Source organism: Bufo bufo, chromosome 6 (genome assembly GCF_905171765.1).
Source record: "Bufo bufo chromosome 6, aBufBuf1.1, whole genome shotgun sequence".
Taxonomy (NCBI): domain Eukaryota; kingdom Metazoa; phylum Chordata; class Amphibia; order Anura; family Bufonidae; genus Bufo; species Bufo bufo.
This window is the reverse complement of record NC_053394.1, coordinates 122,335,101-122,359,463: the sequence shown is the minus strand read 5'-3', so window position 1 is coordinate 122,359,463 and position 24,363 is coordinate 122,335,101. Positions and strand designations below refer to the sequence as shown.

Genomic DNA, 24,363 nt, shown 5'->3' with positions numbered 1-24,363 from the left:
CTGCATGTAGCAATTGTTTAAGGGAATGGCATGTTTCAGATTTTCCTAATCTTCTTTGTAAACATATGTGTCAGATAATTAATTACCATCGCTCACACAGTATAAATAGCATCGTCTGAATGCTCTGGAAACTACACCTATAGCAACTGCCCTGCTACAGCTACCATGGTAAGTCCACCGTCTGCCATTACATTGCGTCCCATGCCATCTATTGCTATGTCTTGTACTATTGTTTTTATAGAGTTATAGTATAGGGACTAGGAAGATATTCTGAAAACCAAGGTTCCTTGTGTTTCCCAAACCTGGGAACTGTTCCCAATGGCAGCAGAACTCCATTTCCTTATATAGCCAGTCACTGCTTCTGTTGTCTAATAGTTTTTTATGTTCAAAAGTAACTGCAGTTTCATAAAACATTTGACATAATCAGTGGGGTACTGACAGGGTTTCAAAGCATCCAGAAATTTCTGACAGTCCGTGAAAATTAGGCAACTTTTTTTCGTCTGTCCGTTAAAAAAAAATAGACGTGTCCGTGATTTTTTTTTTTAAAGTGTAACTGCCATTCTATTTTTATTTGTGAAATGTATAGGATAGGGGCAGTGATGCTGACAATTTTTGGAATATACCATGATTACTGAAATCGTACATTTCTATTAAAAAAAATTGCTCTAAAGTGCCCATTTTGAGCCTTAGCAATGCTCCTCTGTCGTCTGTTTTACATAACACAGTCAGTGTTAGCAAGTCTCCACTGTTACAGTTAGGTCCATATATATTTTGACAGAGACAACATTTTTCAAATTTCTGTTCTGTACATTACCACAATGGATTTTGAACAAAACAATTCAGATGCAGTTGAAGTTCAGACTTTCAACATTAATTCCGTGGGTTGAACCAAATGATTGCATAAAAATGTGAGGAACTAAAGCATTTTTTCAACACAATCCCTTCATTTCAGTGGCTCAAAAGTAATTGGCCGAATTAAATAATTGTATATAAAATGTTAATTTCTAATACTTGGTTGAAAACCCTTTGTTGGCAATGACTGTCTGAAGTCTTGAACTCATGGACATCACCAGACGCTGTGTTTCCTCCTTTTTAATGCTCTGCCAGGCCTTTACTGCAGCGGTGTTCAGTTGCTGTTTGTTTGTGGGCCTTTCTGTCTGAAGTTTAGTCTTTAACAAGTGAAATGCTCTATTGCAGGCATGCTCAACGTACGGCCCTCCAGCTGTTGTAAAACTACAACTCCCACAATGCCCTGCTGTAGGCTGTTCGGGCATCCAATTTAGCCTCTATTTGTGAAAAGTTTCTGCCGGGATTTGAACTCATAACCTTTTACTTTAGAGCCAAGAACTTTAACCACTACGCTACACAGCTCCATGTTAAAGTGCAGTGAAATATGAAATTATACTTCTGCTGTATAGTAATACTACTACATGACAAACTACTATGAGGTTTTTCTGACACTGTTTATCATTCAGCTTTATAGCTGAGTGGTTAAAGTCCTTGCCTTTAATTTAGGCTACTTTCACACTAGCGTTCGGGGCTCCGCTTGTGAGCTCCGTTTGAAGGGTCTCACAAGCGGCCCCGAACGCATCCGTACTGCCCCAATGCATTCTGAGTGTATGCGGATCCGCTCAGAATGCATCAGTCTGGCAGTGTTCAGCCTCCGCTCCGCTCAGCAAGCGGACACCTGAACGCCTGGCCGTGCGGAGGCAAGCGGATCCGTCCAGACTTACAATGTAAGTCAATGGGGACGGATCCGTTTGAAGTTGACACAGTATGGCTCAATTTTCAAACGGATCCGTCCCCCATTGACTTTCAATGTAAAGTCTGGACGGATCCGTCTGAACTACTTTCACACTTAGAATTTTTTTTAAACTATAATGCAGACGGATCCGTTCTGAACGGATCCAAACGTCTGCATTATAGGAGCGGATCCGTCTGTGCAGACATCAGACGGACCCGCTCTGAACGCAAGTGTGAAAGTAGCCTTAGAAGGTTGTGAGTTCAAATCCCAGACACTTTTCAGAAATAGAGGCTAAATTGTATTTAAATACACTGACTCGAACATCGCGCACACGGTATTTGGCTGAGCATCACGATGCTCGAGCCGAACTAGTGTTCAGCCGAGCATGCTCGCTCAACACTACTGATAACCCATTGATAAGTGAAACAATGGGGCAGAAGCATTCAGCTGAAAGCTGTGCCCCTTTCCCTTTGAGCAGTTCTCCTCCTAGAGCCAGGCTGATTGAAGATGGATTCACATGAGGAGATTTTTCAAAGTTGGAAAACTGGCTTTGTTACCCATAGCAACCAATCAGATTCCAATTTTCATTTTTCAGAGCTCCTTTGGAAAAGGAAAGGTGGGATCTGATTGGTTGCTTTGGGCAACTAAGCCAGTTTTCCTTTACAACAGTTTTGATAAAACTTCCCCATAGACTTCTATGAGCTTAAACACCTCTAAACCTGTTACCTGAGGAGGGAACAGCCAATTGGGAAGGGGACAGGCCCGTCTCATTTATCATTTTCTACGCCTGGTTAAGGCCAGAACCTCTACATATCTTCGGCGATCCACAGCCAGCGCAGGACTTTATTAAGACCGGAATCCAAAATGCCATTCTTAATAAATGTGCCCCCGAATGCGGGTCAAAAACACAGAACAGGTGCAGATCTTTCCATTATATCTTTGTAGCCTTCACTCCTGGTTTTGGTCCACAATTAATGATAGAAATCACTGACCAAATCATTGAAAAATGAACTAGCCCTAACAATGCCTAATCTTGTCCCTAAACCGGGCAAGAATAGGACATTTTCTATTTTTTTTTGCGGGTGCCGCATAACTGACATACGGATGCGGACAACACATGGTGCGCTCTCTTTTTATGCGACCAAATTGAAACGTGTCTACATCTGGTACGCAAAATGCGGATCTGATGTGGACCAAAAATATGGTTGTGCGATGGGGCCTTAAAGGGGATAGTGCTTGGCTGAGAGCATCTGCTTCTTTGTTTCATCGACCAGTGGGGAGTCTTAGCACTAGGAAACCCAATAATTTAAACTTCTTGAAGTTCTGACATGACAGTATAATTAGAGGTGAGCGAATTTTTAAAAATTCGGTTCGCCATTTTTTTTATTTTAAATTCAGTTCGATCTGTATTTATTCGCGCCAAATTGCGTTAAAAACGGCTAATTCCTGGCTGCAGAGAGCCTTTATAGTGCTGTAGAACACTGGGCCTTGCAGAATCACTGCACACTTCACTTATTAGGGCAGTCACAGGGCCAAAACTGACCAAATAAATCAAGCATGGCCTCAGCCTTACAGGTCGATGTTAGCGCCAAGAAGAAGCGCACTCCTTTTACAAAGTCGTCAGCTGATTCCACAAAGATGTCTACAGAACCTGTTCTATTAAACGCTAATACAAGTAGAGCCCCCTAACAAAGTGGAGAGCGTGTCAGCAGTAAGTTTGTGTTGACATCACTGATTATTTTGCCCTTCCTCCCGTCAGAACAATACCCCCCAAAAAACGGATCCTGTCTGTTGAGCATCCGCCTCAACTCGGTCAGCATTTGGTCAGTAATCTATCAGTATTGGTTGTCAGTGGGTGATGCAGTGGTTGCTGGGGCAGACTGGACCATCACATCGGAGCCACGGTTCTCCCAGGCCACTTTATGGCGAAGCTGCATATGTTGATGCAGGACCGTAGTGGCAACATTGGCACCCTGGCCACGCTTCACCCTCTGCCCACAGGTTCTACATATGACCACGTTCACCTTCTCCGGCAGCTTATAAGAAAACTGCCAGACCGCCGAATAGGTGAATTTCCCCCCAACACTACGCACTGACTGACTGCTACCGCTGATGCCTCCTTTAACCCCTGCACCGCTACTCCCTGGCAGGTAGGCTCCCGTGAAGTAGGTGTTCCACCCTGGGCATGTTTGGCTACTGACCTCCCACTGCTGCCACCCTGCTCACTCCTGCCCACGCTAGCGACTTGCTGGCTCACCGGCAAGCTGCTACTCTCTTTTCATGATGATGATGATGATGATGATGATGATGATGATGCTTCTTCGTCACCCGGCTCCCAAGTGCAATCAGCTACATCATCATCATCGCATACTGTCTGCACGTCACTGATGTCCTCCTCAACCGTCTCTGGGTCAGGAGCCTGACCGCTCTCAACACCAGCTTCCTCGCCACTCTCCTCATCACTACTTGCCCACCTAGGGGAGGAAGCAGCGGATGTCTCCTCCATATCTTGGCTGGGCAGTAGTTGCTGACTGTCCTCTAGTAGCTCTTTCTTGCTGAATAGTGGAGCCGAGCCTATAACATATAATACTTCTCGCGGTGAGGGAACAGAAAAGGACAGATGCAGGTGAGGGCACAGGGCCTGCTCCCGGGCCATGCCAACTAAGGGTTGTGTCTGACAAACTCATCAACTCTTGGCTGGGGGTGTCTGATGTTACTTGCAACAAAGTCGAAGATCGAGTCAACCATTCAAGAACCGCTGGGTTTCTGGTCACGACACGACCACTAACTGACACTGGGAGCTCCGGCCTCTTGAAGTGACCCCTGCTGCCACGGCCCCTTACTCTGCTGCAACCTCTGCCTGCGCCAGAAACATTTAAGCCTCTGCCACTCCCCTGTGCAGGGCCTGGCACTTCTCTGTCTGACATACTGTTAGATCAAATAACCAAATGTTATATCAAATATTTTTTATTTCGCCACTAAGACACAGCAAACAGGGCTTTAGAATATATCACTGCACTGCTAAACTGCAATTAGGCCCTAATTTTTTTTCTATTTTTACACTACACAAAATGCTTTTCAACAGATAAGTGCAATGCTGAACGGCGATGCTGAACTGGGCTTTAGAATATATCACTGCACCGCTGAGCGGCAAAAATATTTTTCCTTTTTCCACTAATACACGCAAAAAAGGGCTTTAAAACAGATAATTGCGCCTCTGAGAGGCAAATATATTTTACTTTTGCCACTAATACACGACTAAAAAGAGCTGTATTTTCACACTTCACCACACAACGGCTAATAAGCCCTTTTTTACCCACTAATACAATCCAAAAAATGCTTTAGACCATATAACTGCACGCTGAATGACAAATAATACTTTTTTTGCCACTAATACACACCAAAAGAGACTTTAGAACATATAACTGCACCGCACATGGGTAAATAAAACGTAGAAATATTTCTTTGTAATAACCCCTGTTAATGGCTGTATCAAACGACACTTGCACCCTAATTACAGAGCTGTATAATGGCAATTTGGATCCCCAGTCAGTGCTGCAAGGTGTAATAGGATTGTCACCTCCCCGACTAAACCCTGTTCAACAGAAATGCTGTGGAATGATTCTTCCCTATCCTTTCCCTACACCTTGAATAATCTTTCCCTGCACTTGTAAATCTTTTTTTTTTTTTTTTTTAGCACAATGATGTTTTTTCTATTACTGTCCCTAGCGCCTGCTGACGTCTCTCCCTGCACTAAGTACACTGGTAAATGGCAGAATCTAAGATGGCTGCTGCTATTTATAGGGATGTGACATCACAGGGCTGGCTGCTGATTGGCTGCATGCATTGCATTATTGGTGATCCCGCCTTTCCAGAGTTTCTTTCTCCATGTCTTCACACGTGCAGCAGCCATTTTAGGAAAAAATGTGATTCGTTACCATGAAGTGGAGGAAATTCGCATTTGGTGAGAATCAAATTTTTCCTGAAATTCGGAACGAATTCCACTTCGTCAGCTTCGATTCGCTCATCTCTAACTATGATGTGTCACAAGTTTTTTAAAATGGAATTTTGTTTTGAATTTCTCATAACAAGTGTACAATGTAACCTAATAACAACTTGTCCCTCATTTGTTGACTCTTCTATGGTATTATATCCTATTTCATTATAATTAAAGGGATGATTACAGAGATTGATGGTATTTCACTAGGAAATGCGAGCCCCCCATAAATTGAAGGAGATCACACTGTGCAAGTGCGGCCACCCTCCATTTACCACTATTGGAGTTCCAAATATAGCCAAGCGCTGGCTTGGTCTTTTCCGGCAATCCCATAGTACTGCAAGTCTTGCATGTGTAGTGTGTTCTACTGCACTTTGGGGGACTCGTTCCTCAGATAGGTGCGGGTCCCACCTCTGAGACCTGTTCCTATCTGACACGCATGTCCTAGCCATATGCCATCAATCTCTGTGAAGGGAATATCCCTTTAAATATGATTAAACAAATCTTATTAGGATTAAAATAATGATTAATTACTCGATTACACTAATTTCTGATGACACAGTCCCTTTAAAGGGGTTGTCCGAGTGTTTTTTACTGATGACCTATCCTCAGCATAGGATCTGACGTTGCGGGGCTCACTGGAGCTCTGCAGCCTCTTCAAACAGCTAATCAGCAGGTTGTGACGGGTGTCTGACCCCCCACTGATCAGATACTGGTGTCCTATCCTAAATATTTTTATCAGTTATGTCTAGAGATGAGCGAATCGAAGCTGACGAAGTGGCATTCATTCCGAATTTCAGGAAAAATTTGATTTGCACCGAATGTGAATTTCCTGGAGAAAGGAATTCTGGGAAGGCGAGATCGCCCATACTGTCATGCATGCAGCCAATCAGCAGCCAGTCAGCCCTGTGATGTCACAGCCCTATAAATACGGCAGCCATCTTAGATTCTGCCATTCACCAGCATACTTAGTGCAGGGAGAGACGTGTCTACAGGCGCTAGGGACAGTAATAGAAAAATTGTCATTTAAGTGCAGGGAAAGATTATTCAAAGTGTAGGGAAAAGATAGGGAGGAATCATTGCACAGCATTTCTGTTGAACAGGGTTCATTTGGGGAGGTGACAGCCTGGGTAATAGGAACATTCCTATTACACCTTGCAGCACTGACTGGGCACCCAAATTGCCATTATACAGCTCTGTAATTCCAGCAAACCGTTCTTATTAGGGTGCAAGTGCTGTTTGATACAGGCATTAACAGGGGTTATTACAAGGAAATATTCCTATGTCTTATTTGCCCTTGTGTGGTGCACTTATCTGTAGTAAAGGCTGTTGTGGGGTGTTTTAGCAGAAAAAGAAAAAATATATTTGCCGGTCAGCGGTGAAGTTATTTCTTGTTAAGACTTTTGTGATGTGTATTAGCACAAAAAGAAAAAATACCTTTTCCTGCTCTGCAGTGCAGTTATTTCTTGTTAAGCCTTTTGTGACGTGTGGAGTACATTGGAGCACAAGCAATGTGTAGCGAAATGGGTGGTTTTTCTACACAGGTGAAAGGAGAGGAGGAGCAGGAGCAGCCGGAGGAGCAAGAGGGAGATGAAGAAGATGAGGCAGATGACCCAGGCACACCGTGGCAGTATGCAGTGGTGATGGAGGCATGAAGTCCCTCCGAGTCACTTGTTTAAATGGCCCGCTGCATGCTTACTTGCTTGGGTAGTGACAGCTGAATTGTCACCATTTGGCAGAGGGGTGACTCCTGGCTCTTCACCTTGTTGGACCCTCGCTACCGGTCCAAAATGGGGGGCCTTTTTTACACCCGCTGAGGGAGGACAAACTGAACTACTATAGAGATATACTATGTAGTCAGTTGGCTGCTGCCTATCTGAGCCATCCATCCTCTCACAGGTCTGACCGCGGGGGCCCTCTGCGCTCACATTTCACTGCCATGGCTGATGGGGAGGTGTGGAGTGGCAGGAACAGTACCAGCTCCATCAGCAGCAGCCTGAGTCTAGAGTCGCTGATGAGCAGCCTCCTTCACCCGCATAGTGAAAAAACTACTCACCAGCAGCTATACATAGAGCAGGACCTGAACCAGCAGGTGGTGGCATACTTGGAGTGCACCCTACCAACCCACATTGAAGATGCGCTGGACCACTGGGCAGCCAAACTGGATTTATAGCTGCAACTAGCAAAGTTTGCCCTGGAAAAGCTGTCCTGCCCAACCAGTAGTGTGGCATCAGAGCAGGTGTTTAGTGTGGTGGGGGCCATAGTTACCCCAAAAATAACTCGCCTGTCCACACAAAAGGTGGAGCGACTGACCTTTGTCAAGATAAATTAGGCGTGGATCAGCCAGGATTTTTACCCACCAATGCCTGACGCATCAGACTAGATCATCCTTGGTGCCACACCAACACTTTGACAAAAGAGACCGGTTTCTTCTGGCTACCTGCCTCAGCTACTATTTTGATGCTGCCACCTGCCTGAAGCCACACATCTGATGCCAAGTGCTCCTTCTTTCACCTACCATCTTCAGCTGGTACTGGTATTGCCACCAACCTCCCCACTCTGTCAATGGGTCATTCTGTGGTCTCCTGATGCTGCTGCTGCCACCTCCACACTGTCATTTTTCCACTCTGTGGCTTCCTGATGCTGCCGCCACCTGCAGACTCTGTTATTGGGCCACACTGTGGACTCCTTCTGCCACTTCCGCACTCTGTCATTGTGCCACTCTGTGCCCTCCTCATGCTGCTGTCACCTCCATACTATGTCACCTAGCCACTCTGTGGCCTCCTGATACTGCCACCACCTACAGACTCTGTCATTGGGTCACTCTGTGGTCTCCTCATGCTGCTTTCACCTCACCACTATGTCATAGGGCCACTCTGTGGACTTCTCATGCTGTTCCCACCCTCCCCTCTTCATGACTGGGCCACTATTTAGCCTTTTTGGCTTGGCTGACATCATCATTTATTTGACCCATTTTCTGATCTGTCAGAGAGAAGGAAAAATGAGATGCACAACAGATTCTGTCTGTGTAGCAGCTGTAAAGCGTGTGTGGTCCCATAAGAATTGGCTTAGGATTTGGTAGCCAAAAGCAGTAGTGGGTACAAAACGCAGAAGACATGCAAATATTCCGTTCACTTGTCATCTCTGTTTTGGATCCACTCCTGTTTTTTTTGGCATTAGCAATACTGATGGATTACTGACCAAATGCTGACCGAGTGAAGGCGGATGCTCCACAGACAGGATCCATTTTTTGTGGGTTATTGTTCTGACGGATCAGAGGAAGGGCAAAATAATCAGTGACGTCAAAACATACTTACTGCTGACACCCTCTCCACTCTGTCGGGAGGCTCCACTTGTATAAGCGTTTAATAGAGCAGGTTCTGTAGACATCTATGTGGAATCCGCTGACGACGGTGTAAAAGGAGTGCGCTTCTTCTTGTCGCTAACATCGACCTGTAAAGCTGAGGCCATGCTTGAATTATTTGGTCAGTTTTGGCCCCGTGACTGCCCTAATAAGTGAAGTGATTCTAAGTAAGAAGCCTGTCATCTGCATGTCATACGGACTCGGTATTATTTCACTACCAAAGCAGACTCCCTACTCCTGATACTGCAAGGTACAGTGTTCTACATCACTAGAAAGGCTCTCTGCAGCTAGAAAAAAATCAGTTTTTTAATGTTATTTGGCGCAAATTTATTTGAATCGAACCAAATTTTTCCGAAAAATTTGGCGAAACGACGAATGGAATTTTTTAAAACTTCGCTCCATATCATTTTGGAAACAATGCAAATATTATTTTATTTAAAAGCTTAGTGAAAATGCTAAATAGTGGGAACCAATCTTGTGTATTGGGAAATGTGTTCCGTACACATTTGTTATCTTCATTCTCCCCTGCAGAAAGTACTTTTGGCTCTCGGTGTTGTGCTCGCAGTCTCTGTTGCACTGTCCAGCGCTTTCTGCTCTAAGGATTTATTGAAACTGGATTTGAAAACAAGACAAGCAGGTAATAAATTTACTTTTGACACCCCTACACTATATGCATTCACACAATTATGGTTACTTATTTAAAGAAGAGTTCTGGGGCCCTACAGTATATAACCTCCTCCCCAACAAAACTCAGAATTCAGACGTAGTCAGAATAATGAACTAAAGTCAAATTTCTGACTGTCTCAAAAGTTGGGCTATTTTTCATTGATTTTACATGGTTCCTGGGCACTTCTGTACTTATTTACTCCCATTTATTGGCGGAACTACCGCTGTAGCAGCCAAGCGACTGCTACAAAGCCTCAGCAGTGGGCCAGGGCTATTACCAGGGGCATAACTAGAAGTGCCTGGGCCCCACAGCAAATTTTTGTATGGTCCCCCCCAGCCCCCCGCCCAATTTTTGATATACTATTTTTACCCCACCTGTCCTTTTTTATTTTTGATAAAAATCTTTTTTATTTATATGCAAATTACCTTCCTAAAGTGCCAAAAGGGCTGTCCCTGTGGCCGTTTGTGCCCAGCTGCATCCATTATCGCCAAGCCCAGCGCCGTCCCGCTATTAATTATTCACTGCTGTCCTCGTCTTTTTTTTTTCTTTCTAAGTGTGCCGTAGTCTCGCGCATGCGCCGATGTTACTCACGTGCGGTGTCCTGGCAGCAGCCTTAAGTAATGTAATCGCGCATGCGCCAGAAAGCGGAGAAAGCTGGCGCATGCGTGATTACACTACTTGTGGCTGCTGCCAGGACACCACATGGGCCCAGACGTGAGTAACATCAGCGCATGCGCGAGACTACGGTGCACTTAGAAAAAAAGACGAGGACAGCAGTGAATAATTAACAGCGGGGCGGTGGTGGGCTTGGCGATAATGGGCGCGGCTGGGCACAATCAGCCGGAGGGACAACCTCTAGGGCACGTTAGGAAGGTAATTTGCATATAAATAAAAAAGATTAAACTTGACTGACACGCTGCCGGGCCCCTTGTCAGCCCGGGCCCCGAAGCAGCCGCTTTCCCGGTAGTTACACCACTGGCTATTACTCTTGGGCCTATAACTACTGTGCGGTGGCACTAAGTGGGCATTCTAGTATGAAGGTGCACTAAGGGAGAAAACTGTGTGCGGCACTAAGGGGACATAACTACTCTGTGAGTGCTGAAACCTGCTTGGGGAGGCAAAAAGGATGGTAGTGGTAGTTGTGCCACTGATGGGAGTGGTGGTTCACAGTGGCTGTCCTCATTCCAGCAGTCCCTTAGAGCATGCTGTATTCGGAGGACACACCCTTTTGTTCCCTCGGGGGACACCCTGGACTTTGTGGGGGCTCCTGCCTGGTATTAAGTGGGGTACCCTGGATGGTGAATGGTTTACAGGGTGCAAGGCAGGAAAGCAGGTATAGTGGGCTGACATTTGTACTGCATGATGGTGAAATCAATGACTACGTCTCTTTGGTTTTAATAAAAAACGTAATGGATGTAGTGGTACAGAGAGCCGCAATAGGAATGGTTTAGTAGTAAGTTACACAGTAAGGCCTCATGCACACGACCGTATTTTTTTGCGGTCCGCAAAACGGGGTTCCGTTTTTCCGTGATCCGTGACCGTTTTTTCATCCGTGGGTCTTCCTTGATTTTTGGAGGATCCACGGACATGAAAAAAATGTCGTTTTGGTGTCCGCCTGGCCGTGCGGAGCCAAACGGATCCGTCCTGAATTACAATGCAAGTCAATGGGGACGGATCCGTTTGACGTTGACACAATATGATGCAATTTCGGATCCGTCCCCCATTGACTTTCAATGTAAAGTCAGGAGTTAATATACCATCGGATCGGAGTTTTAACCCATCACCATGGGAACGCCTCTATGTTAGAATATACCGTCGGATTTGAGTTACATCGTGAAACTCAAATCCGACAGTATATTCTAACACAGAGGCGTTCCCATGGTGATGAGGACGCTTCAGGTTAGAATATACTAAAAGAACTGTCTACATGACTGCCCTCTGCTGCCTGGCAGGTGGGGGCAGCCCCCCCCCTGTAGTTAACACATTGGTGGCCAGTGTGGCCGGCCCCCCCCCTCCCTCTCCTGTAGTTAACTCATTGGTGGCCAGTGCGGCCGGCCCCCCCTCTCCTGTAGTTAACTCATTGGTGGCCAGTGCGGCCGGCCCCCTCCCTCCCCTGTAGTTAACTCGTTGGTGGCCAGTGGGCCCCCCCCTCCCTCCCCTGTAGTTAACTCGTTGGTGGCAAGTGGGCCTTCTCCCCTCCCTCCCCCTCCTAATTAAAATCTCCCCCCTATCATTGATGGCAGCGAAGTGTACCGATCGGAGTCCCAGTTTAATCGCTGGGGCTCCGATCGGTAACCATGGCAACCAGGACGCTACTGCAGTCCCGGTTGCCATGGTTATTTAGCAATTTGTAGAACCATTATACTTACCTGCGATGTCTGCGTCCGGCCAGGAGCTCCTCCTACTGGTAAGTGACAGGTCATGTCACTTACCAGTAGGAGGAGCTCCCGGCCGGATGCAGACATCGCAGACATCGCAGCTCGCAGGTAAGTATAATGGTTCTACAAATTGCTAAGTAACCATGGCAACCGGGACTGCAGTAGCGTCCTGGTTGCCATGGTTACCGATCGGAGCCCCAGCGATTAAACTGGGACTCCGATCGGTACACTCCGCTGCCACCAATGATAGGGGGGAGATTTTAATTAGGAGGGGGAGGGAAGGGAGAAGGCCCACTGGCCACCAATGAGTTAACTACAGGGGAGGGAGGGGGGCCCACTGGCCACCAATGAGTTAACTACAGGGGAGGGAGGGGGGGGGGCGGCCACACTGTCCACCAATGTGTTAACTACAGGGGGGGGGCTGCCCCCACCTGCCAGGCAGCAGGGGGCAGTCATGTACACAGTTCTTTTAGTATATTCTAACCTGAAGCGTCCCCATCACCATGGGAACGCCTCTGTGTTAGAATATACTGTCGGTTCTGAGTTTTCACGAAGTGAAAACTCAGCTATGAAAAAGCTTTTATGCAGACGGATCTTCGGATCCGTCTGTATAAAAACTAACCTACGGCCACGGATCACGGACACGGATGCCAATCTTGTGTGCATCCGTGTTCTTTCACTGACCCATTGACTTGAATGGGTCCGTGAACCGTTGTCCGTCAAAAAAATAGGACAGGTCATATTTTTTTGACGGACAGGATACACGGATCACGGTCTCGGCTGCAAAACGGTGCATTTTCCGATTTTTCCATGGACCCATTGAAAGTCAATGGGTCCGCGAAAAAAAAACGGAAAACGGCACAACGGCCACGGATGCACGCAACGGTCGTGTGCTGGAGGCCTAACACTCTTACTAATGGCTGTTTATAAGCAGTGACAATGATGGCAGTAATCTCCCCTGAGTCTCTCTCTAAATATGATTCTCAATCCACCTGAATAATCATAGGTATGCAACACAATTTTCATTAACTCGCTCTGCAATCCCCAGTCTGAGAGTTGCAGATGCTAGATCGGTTGGCTAGATAGTTAACCCTTTCCAAGTGTAGTAAAGTCTTAGTGCCATTAACAAGTGGTACCTTAATGTCTGTCCAAAGCATAACCTTGCGAATCTTAACCAACAATGGAATCTGGTCTCTTTCTCTCAGTGGTATTCTCTCTACGTTCAGCTTCTCTGGCATCACAGTCACAGGGATAGAGCTTCCCTGGATCTGACCTAGTTGTAAGGACCTCCAGGCTGCAAAACTCTTCTCAAGAGGCAGGTCAGCCCATCTCCTAGCAATGAACTACAAGACTGTCAGACATAACTTTACGCTGCCTATAATCAACCATTAAGAATACATAAAATACCTATTTTCCTATGCTTTAACAAGAAATCACAACATTCAACTCAGTAGCATTAAATTAACCCTTTGCAGTGATCTACTGGGTCACTGCATGGAGGCAGTAAGGAGGCATTCTACTGTGTGAGGGAGCTAAGGAGGCATAGCTACTGTGAAGGGTACACAAATAGGAAAAGGGGGAGTAACGTCTGTATGGGGCACTAAGGGGTATACAAGGCCTGGGCGGCAAGCTGTAAAGTAAACTCTTGACTCCTCTTCCTGTCCAGTGCTTGTAAGTGTTTTATTTTAAAATTGTATATAGGAGTGGGTAGGGGCTTGTATGTCAGAGAAAACGGATCCGTCCCCATTGACTTGCATTGTGGGTATTGACGGATCCGTCTTGCTCCGCATCCCATGACGGAAAGAAAACTGCAGCATGCTGTGGTTTGCTCTCCGGTATGAGAACGCAACATAACAGAACGGAATGCATTTTGGAGCATTCCGTTCCATTTAGTTACGTTTTGTCCCCATTGACCATGAATGGGGACAAAAGGGATGCGTTTTTTTTCTGGTATTGAGACCCTATGATGGATCTCAATATCGAAAAATAGAAACGCTAGTGTGAAAGTAGCCTTATTGCTGCACAGTTACATGGCTGCTTTGATATTGCCAGGGAAGTTGCAGCTGCCTTACATATTTCCCAACAGGGGCTATCGCAGGAGAAATGCAGTACTGCATGATTTCCTTTTAAATCAATTGGTACCAGGCCAGCTGTAGAGGGCACAGAAGTAGAATGTGCCCCTGGATCCTAGTGCCTGATGAAGTCCAAAGATTAAGACCATTTGCCATATAAAGACCATTTCAGACAAACCTGTCCACTGCAGAAAACATGCTCCTTATAAGAGCGTGATTTCCTGTTACTGACAATGCTCCTTTGACAGGACCACGAAACATTATAATAATTTATAATGCTGTGTGTCCTTGCCCAACCCCACATTTACTGAATTAGGCTACTTTCACACTTACGTTTGGGGTTCCGCTTGCGAGATCCGTTTGAGGGCTCTCACAAGCGTCCCCGAACTGATCCGTTCATCCCCAATGCATTCTGAATGGATAAGGATCCGTTCAGAATGCATCAGTTTGGCTCTGTTCCGCCTCCATTCCGCTCTGGAGGCGGACACCAAAACGCAGCTTGCAGCGTTTTGGTGTCCGCCTGGCCGTGCGGAGCCAAACGGATCCGTCCTGACTTACAATGAAAGTCAATGGGGACGGATCCGTTTGACGTTGACACAATATGGTGCAATTGCAAACGGATCCGTCATCCATTGACTTTCAATGTAAAGACAGGAGTCCCTATTAATATACCATCGGATCAGAGTTTTCTACAATCCGATGGTATATTTTAACTTGAAGCGTCCCCATCACCATGGGAACGCCTCTGTGTTAGAATATACTGTCGGATCTGAGTTTTCACGATGTGAAAACTCAGATCTGAAAAAGCTGTTATGCAGACGGATCCGTTCTGAACGGATACCATCGTTTGCATTTATAGGTGCGGATCCATCTGTGCAGATACCAGACGGATCCGCACCTAACGCAAGTGTGAAAGTAGCCTTATACTAACATAATACTGTCAGTACAATGCAATAGATCCCAGGTAGGCCAGGGACCCACAGCACTATATACAGTATGTTCAGGTCATACCGTAGTGTCAGAGATTTTATTTCCATCTGTGTAACATTTTATATCTGTGTTAGGTATACATTTTATGTCTACGGTTATGCAGGATAATACTTTCTTTTTCAGTTTGGTATCAAATTTCACTTACCTTTCTTTCAGCCTGTGAGGAAGGAGGAAAACAGTACAAAATAGGCAGCACTTGGACTTCAAGATGTATGTCATGCTCATGTTCGAAGACTGGCATGACATGTTGTTCACTGTAAGTTATAAAGCTTTTCAAACTTTGGTTTCATTTTAGGCCTCTTTCACACTTGCGTTGTCCGGATCCGTCGTGCACTCCATTTGCCGGAATTACACGCCGGATCCGGAAAAACGCAAGTGTACTGAAAGCATTTGAAGACTGAGCCGTCTTCAAAATGCGTTCAGTGTTACTATGGCACCCAGGACGCTATTAAGGTCCTGGTTGCCATATTAGGAGCGGGGAGCGGTATACTTACAGTCCGTGCGGCTCCCGGGGCGCTCCAGAATGATGTCAGAGCGCCCCATGCGCATGGATGACGTGATCCATGTGATCACGTGATCCATGCGCTTGGGGCGCCCTGACGTCACTCTGGAGCGCCCGGGGAGCCGCACGGACGGTAAGTATACTGCTCCCCCGCTCCCCGCTACACTTTACCATGGCTGCCAGGACTTTAGTGTCCCGGCAGCCATGGTAACCACTCTGAAAAAGCTAAATGTCTGGTCCGGCAATGCGCCGAAACGACGTTTAGCTTAAGGCCGGATCCGGATCAATGCCTTTCAATGGGCATTAATTCCGGATCCGGCCTTGCGGCAAGTGTTCAGGATTTTTGGCCGGAGCAAAAAGCGCAGCATGCTGCGGTATTTTCTCCGGCCAAAAAACGTTCCGTTCCGGAACTGAAGACCTCCTGATGCATCCTGAACGGATTTCTCTCCATTCAGAATGCATTAGGATAAAACTGATCAGGATTCTTCCGGCATAGAGCCCCGACGACAGAACTCTATGCCGGAAGAAAAGAACGCAGGTGTGAAAGAGCCCTTAAAAGAGCATGAAATGAAAAAAAAAAAAAAAGTTAGTACGTCATGTTTCAAGGCTTTCTATGGGGTTGCACAGTAAAGAGAATTGGCCAATTGTGGCTGAATTCTTGCATAATTTGCATCATAATTTGGTGCATTCTTGTAACATTTTATTTTTATTGAAAATTTTTCATATATCAGGCATAATAATCACTTATGTCAATATACACTTCTTTTCCAACGGTGCATTCTTGGCACATCTCAATTTAAAACTTCTGACACATTGACTGCCTAGAATTATAACCCTTTACCCCACCTTTAAATGCCTTCTTTGTTGGGTGAGAGTTGGTCACAGCTTTATTAATGATTTTTCTCCAACAACCAACTTTTCAATATTAAAACTTATGGAACAAAACTCGGAGTATCAAGAAGCAGTATGCCCCACTGAATCCCCCGTGGGCAAGTCCGCCTTCTTCTCCTCCATTGATTTAACTCACCGACCTTTGCTGTGACTTATTGCATAAAGATTGAACTAAAATAACACCAACAGCGAAATAATCTGAAAAACCAGTCAAACCAAGGGCAGGTGGGTGGAACCGCATGAGGTGACGGAGACAAGAGACTGGGCACACGCCTACTGTATCCTTTAATGCCACGGCCCAAACCACTACCCCCTAGCCAATCAGAACCGAGGGGGGGGGGGGAGGGGAGGCACCATGATAGCCAGCTGCTGCCCCATAACCATAAATCCAGCTAAACAACACCCACGCGGGCTGAACCATTAACGCCTAGCTGCAAGCCCAGTTATATTAACCCTTCTCCTGCCCTGACCCTCTCTGCAGTCAAGTTCTGCCATGCCAACCATTTTCTCCAGTCCCAGGAAACTTATAACAGCTTGAAAAATGTAGCATAAGTGACAAACGTCTGTATTTTGCGCGCATTACGTGAATATTGCATTGGCGATTTTCGCAATCAAGAATATAATCGCAAATTCGTTAATATATGATGAATATTCTACAACTGTCCTCATCACTACTTTCCCGCCTACTGGAGGAAGCGGCGGATGTCTCCTCTACATCTTGGCTGGCCAGTAGCTGCTGACTGTCCTCTAGTAGCTCGTCCTTGCTGTATAGTGAAGCTGAGCCCACAGCATAAAATACTTCTCTGGCTGAGGGAACAGAAAAGGACAGAGGAAGGTTGAGGACAGCTGAGGGCACAGGGCCTGCTCCCGGGCCATGCCTAATAAGTGTTGTGTCTGATGAACCCACCGACTCTTGGCTGGGGGTGTCTGATGTCACTTGGGACGAAGTGGATGACCAAGTCAACCATTTAAGAACCGCTGGGTTGTTGGTCAATAGAGATGAGCTAGTCGAAGTTGACTAAGTGGAATTCGATTCGAATTTCAGGAAAAATTTGATTCGCACTGAATCAGAAATTCCACACGCTTCGAGGTAACGAATCACATTTTTTTCCTAAAATGGAACTCTGGTTGCATGCATGGTATTATGAGTGATCCCGCCTTCCCAATCAGCAGCCAGCCAGCCCTGTGATGTCACAGCTAGGGGCGAGCGAATCGACTTCGGATAAAACATCCGAAGTCGATTTGCATAAAACTTTGTTCTAATACTGTACAGAGCAGTATTAGAATGTATTGGCTCCGATGAGCCGAAGTTATTGCTTCGCGAAGTCTTGCGGAACTTCGCGCAATACCTTTCATACATAAATTTTTACTGTAAAAAAACATTTCCCGTACCTTGGAACGAAACCCGATTTCAGGAAATGGTTTTTTACAGTAAAAATGTATTTATGAAGTTATTGCGCAAAGTTCCACAAGACTTCGGGAAGCAATAACTTCGGCTCATCGGAGCCAATACATTCTAATACTGTACGGAGCTCCTGCTCCATACAGTATTCTAACAAAGTTTTTTATGCAAATCGACTTCATATGTTTTATCCGAAGTCGATTCGCTCATCCCTAGTCACAGCCCTATAAATAGCCTCAGCCATCTTGGATTCTGCTTTTTTCCAGTGTACTTAGTGCAGGGAGTGACGTCACCAGGCGCTAGGGACAGTGCTAGAAAAAACTTAATTGTGCTAAAAAAATTATAAATAAAACGGAACAGACAAGGAAATAAAATACGTTAATGTGCATGAGCCCTTCACCATTGTATTACAGCTCACGCCCATTTGTTTGACAGCTCATGTGTGCAACAGTTTCTAATCTCATAAGCCCCCTCTTAAAGGGTAGACATCTATAGACAGCAAAAAAGTAGCATCTATCTAAAAGTGATGAACATGACAATATTGAGAAATTACAAAATTATGTTCACACCCATTTCTGTAATGTTTGGTGCACAGTAAGATCTAGATTCTGCCTTGCATTTTGACAGATAAGATTTAATTTCATTGCTGGTAAAATTATAGACACATGATGAGTATACTAGATAAAAATTACATTTTCATTTAGTGGCACCAATTATAAAACATTACAAAAAATGCTAAATTGTCCCACATATACAGTGCATTCATAAAGTTTTCAGACCCTTTAACTTTTTCACATTTTGTTATGTTGATGTCTTGTGCTAAAATAAATAAAAAATTCAAACTTTTCCCCATCAGTCTGTACACAATATCCCACCAATGAGAAAACAAACATAATTTTTGAAATTCTTGCAAATGTATAAAAAAAATTCTATGGCATTTGAAATTTAGCTCTGGGGGCCTCCCATTTCTCATGATCATCTTTGAGATTTTTCTGCACCTTGATTTGGAGTTCATCTGTGCTAAATTCAGTTGATTGGACATTATTTGGAAAGAAACATCCCTGTTTATATAAGGTCTCACAGCTGACAATACATATCAAAGCAAAAAGCAGGTCGGGAGGAAAGAACGGTCACGACCATGGTTATGGTCGTGACTCCTGTTCCGCAGGCTGTTGCCTGCGGTTTGGTTTTGTCAATCACATGGTGAGGGCGGCTGGATTGTTGCCTCACGTGTGGTTGCCGCTGGCAACATGTTTGTGCTTTGCAGCTTGCTGCAAGCTGCATGCGGTTACACCTAGCAACCTGCGTTTGTAGGTGTGCCTTTTTATATATCTGGTGTGCACGAAGTTTAGATGTGTGCACTGGGATGGTTTCCCTTCACTTGTGGCTGCCCGAGGTAACGTGGTGTTTTCTGTACATGTGGTGGCGGTGTCTCGGCCTTCTGGCTGACTCCCAGGACACGGTGGCCATGCATGTCGTTGCCTGCGGTAACAGCTGCAGAGTGATAAGGGTTTGTTCACTTCCCCTGTAATGGCTGTCTTCCCTTCCCTGGTGTGTGAAGGGTTAATTCCCTTCTGGGTGTGTCTGTGTGGGTGTGGCTACTTGGGCTATAAAGCCTCAGTGGAGACCTGAAGCTGAGAGGTACTCCAGCCTTGTTTGTAAGCTGGAGGCACCCTCCTGGTTTATACCATGTGCCACTGAGAGCCACCCTTGTGATCATAAATCTTGTTTGATGTTATGAAATTGTGATACACTATGTTATGAAGATGTGTTTCTGTTATCCTTGATTATTGCAGCGTATGGTTTCCTGGGTTCCTGTGTGGTGTGTGTGTGCTCTGTCTCTTGTGTTGTTGTGGACAGCAGCACTTATACTTGGGTTCCAGGCTCTTTGTCTGTGGCAGGTAGGTGTGGTACTAGTTGCACTTACCTGCCATTGCCATATGACTGTTTCTGTTCCCTTTGTAGCTTGGCCACTTTAGACTCCTGTTCCTCCGTGTCCAGGAGGAACGGGCTGTCTACCCAGCTCCTAGTTCAGGGATCGATGGAGGGTCAGAAGGGATCCAAGGTTCCTGAGCATGAGCCCTCCTACCTTCAAGGGCGGCCCATGCAGCTAGGAGTCAGGGTCAGATTAGGGAAGCTCTAGGAGGTGACCTGCTCCCTATTTCTGTGGTACTGGCCAAGTAGCGACCCACCATCTTCCGTCATCGCACGGCTGAGGGTTTTCCCCATCCTCAGCCGTGACAAGAACTGCCTATAGAGATCATAGACAGGATTGTGTAGAGGTACAGATCTCCAAAAGGGTACAAAATATTTTTTTTCTGCACTGAAAGTTCCCAAGAAAACAGTGGCCTCCATAATTCTTAAATGGAAGAAGTTTGTAACAACCAGGAGTCTTCCTAGAGCTGGCCACCCCAGCAAACTAAGTAATCAAGTGGAAAAGGCCTTGGTAAGTGAGGTGATCAAGAACCCAATTGTCACTTTGGCTGAGCTCCAAAGATCCTGTGTAGAGATGTAAGAAACTTCCAGAAGGTCAACCATCACTGCAGCAGTCCACCAATGCTGGCTTTTTTGCACTGACCAGAAAGAAAGTCTCTCCTCAGTAAAAGACAAATGAAAGTTCACAAAAAGTCTCTCAAACTGTGATGAACAAGATTCTCTGGTCTGATGAAATGTGCTGTTCCTTTCATATTGAATTTCTGCACTGTATTATTTCTTGTTTTACCTATGTTGTTTAAGTCTATTGTTCTCTGCTGCCATCTGCTGGCCGGAATTCATATGCTGCACGCCTTCGTTCTTGTTAATAAAGTTTTTTCTCTGGGCGTGGTTTTAGCAGCCTTGGGCCTGGTCACTTCCTGTAGCCTTTTTTCAGTGCTGCATCCTTTGTGACTGGAGACACACACCTCGGCTTGTGAAGGCATCAGTTTTTGACCAGCAGTTGCCTCAGCAGTTAGCCTCAGAAAAGACATCCACATGACAGCATCTACTGCATTCCTGTATTGCATCACTGTATGTCACTGCTCTGGATCAAATAAACCCACGTTTGATTGCATCCTCATGTCTACGTCTGGATCCATCTAACCTGAGCATCTGCCGGTCCGGTCTGCTCCACTGCTTGGATACGAAGGTAGGCCAGTCACAAAGTCATTATCATTTACACCTTCATTCGCCTTCATGTGGGGACAGAACATGAAACAAAGATCAAACTTTTTAAACTCAATTTTAAGCATCATGTTTGGTGGAAATCAGGCAGTGCTCATCATCTGTCCAATACCATCCCTACAGTGAAGCATGGTGGTGGCAGCATCATGCTGTAGGGGTGGTTTTCACCAGTGGGGTAGGAAGACTGTTCATTGTTGAGGGAAAGCTGAAAGGAGCAAAGTACATAGATATTCTTAATTAAAACCTGATCTAGAGGGCTCTGGACCTCAGACTGGGTCAAATGTTCACCTTTCAACAAGACAACTCATTGAATGTCCTTGAGTGATCCAGCCAGAGCCCTGACTTGAACCCAATTGAATATCTTTGGAGAGACCTAAAAATGGCTGTCCACTGACTGTCCCCTTCCAACCTGACAGAACTTGAGAGGATCTGGAAAGAAGAATGGCAGAAAATCTCCAAATCCAGTTGTGCAAAACTTGTGGCATCATACTCAAAAAGTGCTTCAACTCAGTCCTGAGTAAAGGGTCGTAATACTTATGTCAGAGCAAGAATTTAGTTTTTCCTTTTCAATAAATTAGCAAAGATTACAAACATTGGGGCACATTTATTAAGACCGGCATTTTAGACCCCGGTTTTAATAAAGCCTTGTAATGGTGAATGCGCCACACTTATGTAGAGGCGCTGGCTGGTGGATCCACCTCCACTTCTAAATGTAAGACAGCTTCCTAGCTGTCTTATATTTAGACTATTTTTTTACACCTAGAAAATGGTAAATTAGGCGGATCGGCAGCTTTCCCTGTCTATGCCACGCCCGCTTTTTTACCTGCCGTGAGAAATCGCAGTTTGAGGCACAAAGGTCCTTTGAGCCACTATCTGCGCCAGAAATGTGCCTAATTTAGGCGTATTTCTGTTTAATAAATGAACCCCATAAAGTTTTCACTTTCTCATTATTATTTTTTTCTTAGCACAATGCTGCAACATAACAAAATGTGAAAAAAGTAAAAGGGTTTGAAAACTTTCTGAATTAATTGTACATAGTATTTTACACTGAAGTTGCATAAAACTATGTCACAGTACCATTTTTATGATTTTATTTATTGCTGCTCATATATAGCACCAGCATATTCTGCAGAACTATACACAGATTATCAGGGGCATAGCTATAGGCATAACTATAGGCTTGAGCCTCTGAACAACTTCTCCTCATGCTTGCCAGCTGCAGCCCATCCATACTTTATTTCTATTTTTATTTTATTTTTTGCTGCATTGCTGGGTCTCTTAAGTGAGTCATTGATGCAGCACTAGCAGCCAGTGATTACAGTTCAGTTACATCTTCTTTGAATGTAATCACCTACCTCCTAAAGGCTCATGCACACGACCGTTGCCCGGCCGTGGCCTTATTGCTGTCCGTGGTGTTTCTGTCCGTGCCTCCCCACAGCAAAAAAAATAGAACATGTTCTATATTTTTATGGTGCGGATGGGTCACGGACCTACTCAAGTTGAATGGTTCTCGATCCGTCCCGGCCGCCGCACGGATGTTCCCTGTGCATTGGGGACCGCAAATTGCGGTCCTCAATGCACGGAACGGCCTTGTGCAGGAGACCTAATAGTGAATGCAGCGTCTACGTTCTTTGACCACATTGTGCTTTTTATAAAGTTATATGTATGCAATTGCTCTTCAGTAATAAGTGCATGGCAGCCCACATTAATCTGCTTTTGGTCCTGACAATAATTAGTGGTACCCCTACACATGACCAGCACCAGGGTGGGGGTGGAAAATTATCTCCAGTGCAGTTCAGCATCTCTTCCATATGACATGTAACTCTCTAAGCCACCTGTCTGCAATTTCTTCACAACCTCACTTTCTTGCCTATATGCTGCCTAACTGCTATTTCTGGCACTAAAAGATGAATGATCTTCTTTCTGACAGTGGGATATGCAATATAAATCTTCTTTCCCTATCTCCCTTACTCCAGCATCTCGTATTCACAATACACAAAATGCCAGACATCAATGAAGATCAAAAAGGAGATCAAAGTAGTACAATCAGCCTATGTAGCGATATGTGCTTGTGAGCCTGGTAGCCACTGCTGTAGCCCCATAGTTAAGACACTGTAGATTATAATCATATCAATCTCAGTGGAACAGTGTTGTGTCTACTAAGTAGTTGTAATCTATAACATAACGTTCCGAATTTGCATTGTTTGACAAAGTCTGTCTACTGTAGTCCTAGCCTTATTTACTGTATTCTTCAGGTGTGTGATATTTATTTATTTTTTTGCCGCGTTTTATACACACTCATACATTGACATTTTTTTCTTTGTATAGGGTGAACATCCCATCTGATTATGATAAAGAGAACTGTGTCGCTATTTTAGATGAGGAAACCTGTAGCTACAGAGTGACCAAAAAGGATAACCCATCTGAAGAATGTGAAGTCAAGGCGATGGTCGGATAAAACATCTCACAGCATCCTTCAGTCAAGCATATGGGTGTATTAACATGAGTCATTATTTCAAGTTTTGTTTCCCTTTTTTTTTTATTATCTCTGGCGCAGTTGTGAAGTGGCAAAAAATTACTTTACATACTATGCTCTGTTTCCACCATCTTTCTAATCACCATTATTTCTTCCTGTTTGACTTGAATCGACCAGTTATTCCAGCTTTCTCATACTGAAAAATAATAATGTACCTAATAAGTCTATTCAATAAATCTCAATCATCTAATTGGTTTATATTTTCTAGCCCCATTAAATTTCTCGGTTTTATAAAAAAAAAACAGTTATTCACATTATGAGATCTAGTGTTACAACTGGAAAGTTGTAAAAAAATTCAAAGAGTAGCCACCACCTTTTCTTTTCTGTTTTATCTAGATTGAGGGCTGACTAAAGAATGTATCAGGATTGTCAGGACTACAGCATACATCTTTAGACACAGCTCGGGACAATTACTGTATTTTTTGCTCTATGAGACGCACCTGACCATGAGAGCCTATGTAGTGCACATAGCTGGACATGCCTGTCACATCTGGATGACCCCCTAGATGACAGCTAGTGTTCGGACAGTGCCTGATGATGATGGTTATTTCTCAAAAATTTTCGCCGAATTTCCCGAAAAGATTTGATCCGAATATATTTGTGGCGAATCGTGTTAAAAAAACAGCGATTTCCTGGCTGCAGAGAGCCTGTATAGTGGTGT

At 44.9% G+C, this 24,363-nt stretch overlaps 1 protein-coding gene across 1 annotated transcript; it reads left to right on the top strand.

Moving 5' to 3' along the window:
* Positions 1-23,892, top strand: LOC121004875 (beta-microseminoprotein-like). The gene is made up of 4 exons (XM_040437283.1): positions 1-168; positions 9,637-9,742; positions 15,369-15,468; positions 23,495-23,892. Exons 1-4 carry the CDS (start codon positions 166-168, stop codon positions 23,622-23,624), a joined length of 339 nt encoding a protein of 112 aa, XP_040293217.1. The 5' UTR covers positions 1-165; the 3' UTR covers positions 23,625-23,892.
* The last annotated feature ends 471 nt before the right edge of the window (positions 23,893-24,363 follow it).

Bases quoted from the DNA above. Each gene is read 5' to 3' on its own strand.
- LOC121004875 (XM_040437283.1), top strand. The intron at 9,743-15,368 runs GTAATAAATTTA...CCTTTCTTTCAG, and splicing joins TTTGAAAACAAGACAAGCAG to CCTGTGAGGAAGGAGGAAAA. The intron at 15,469-23,494 runs GTAAGTTATAAA...TTCTTTGTATAG, and splicing joins GGCATGACATGTTGTTCACT to GGTGAACATCCCATCTGATT.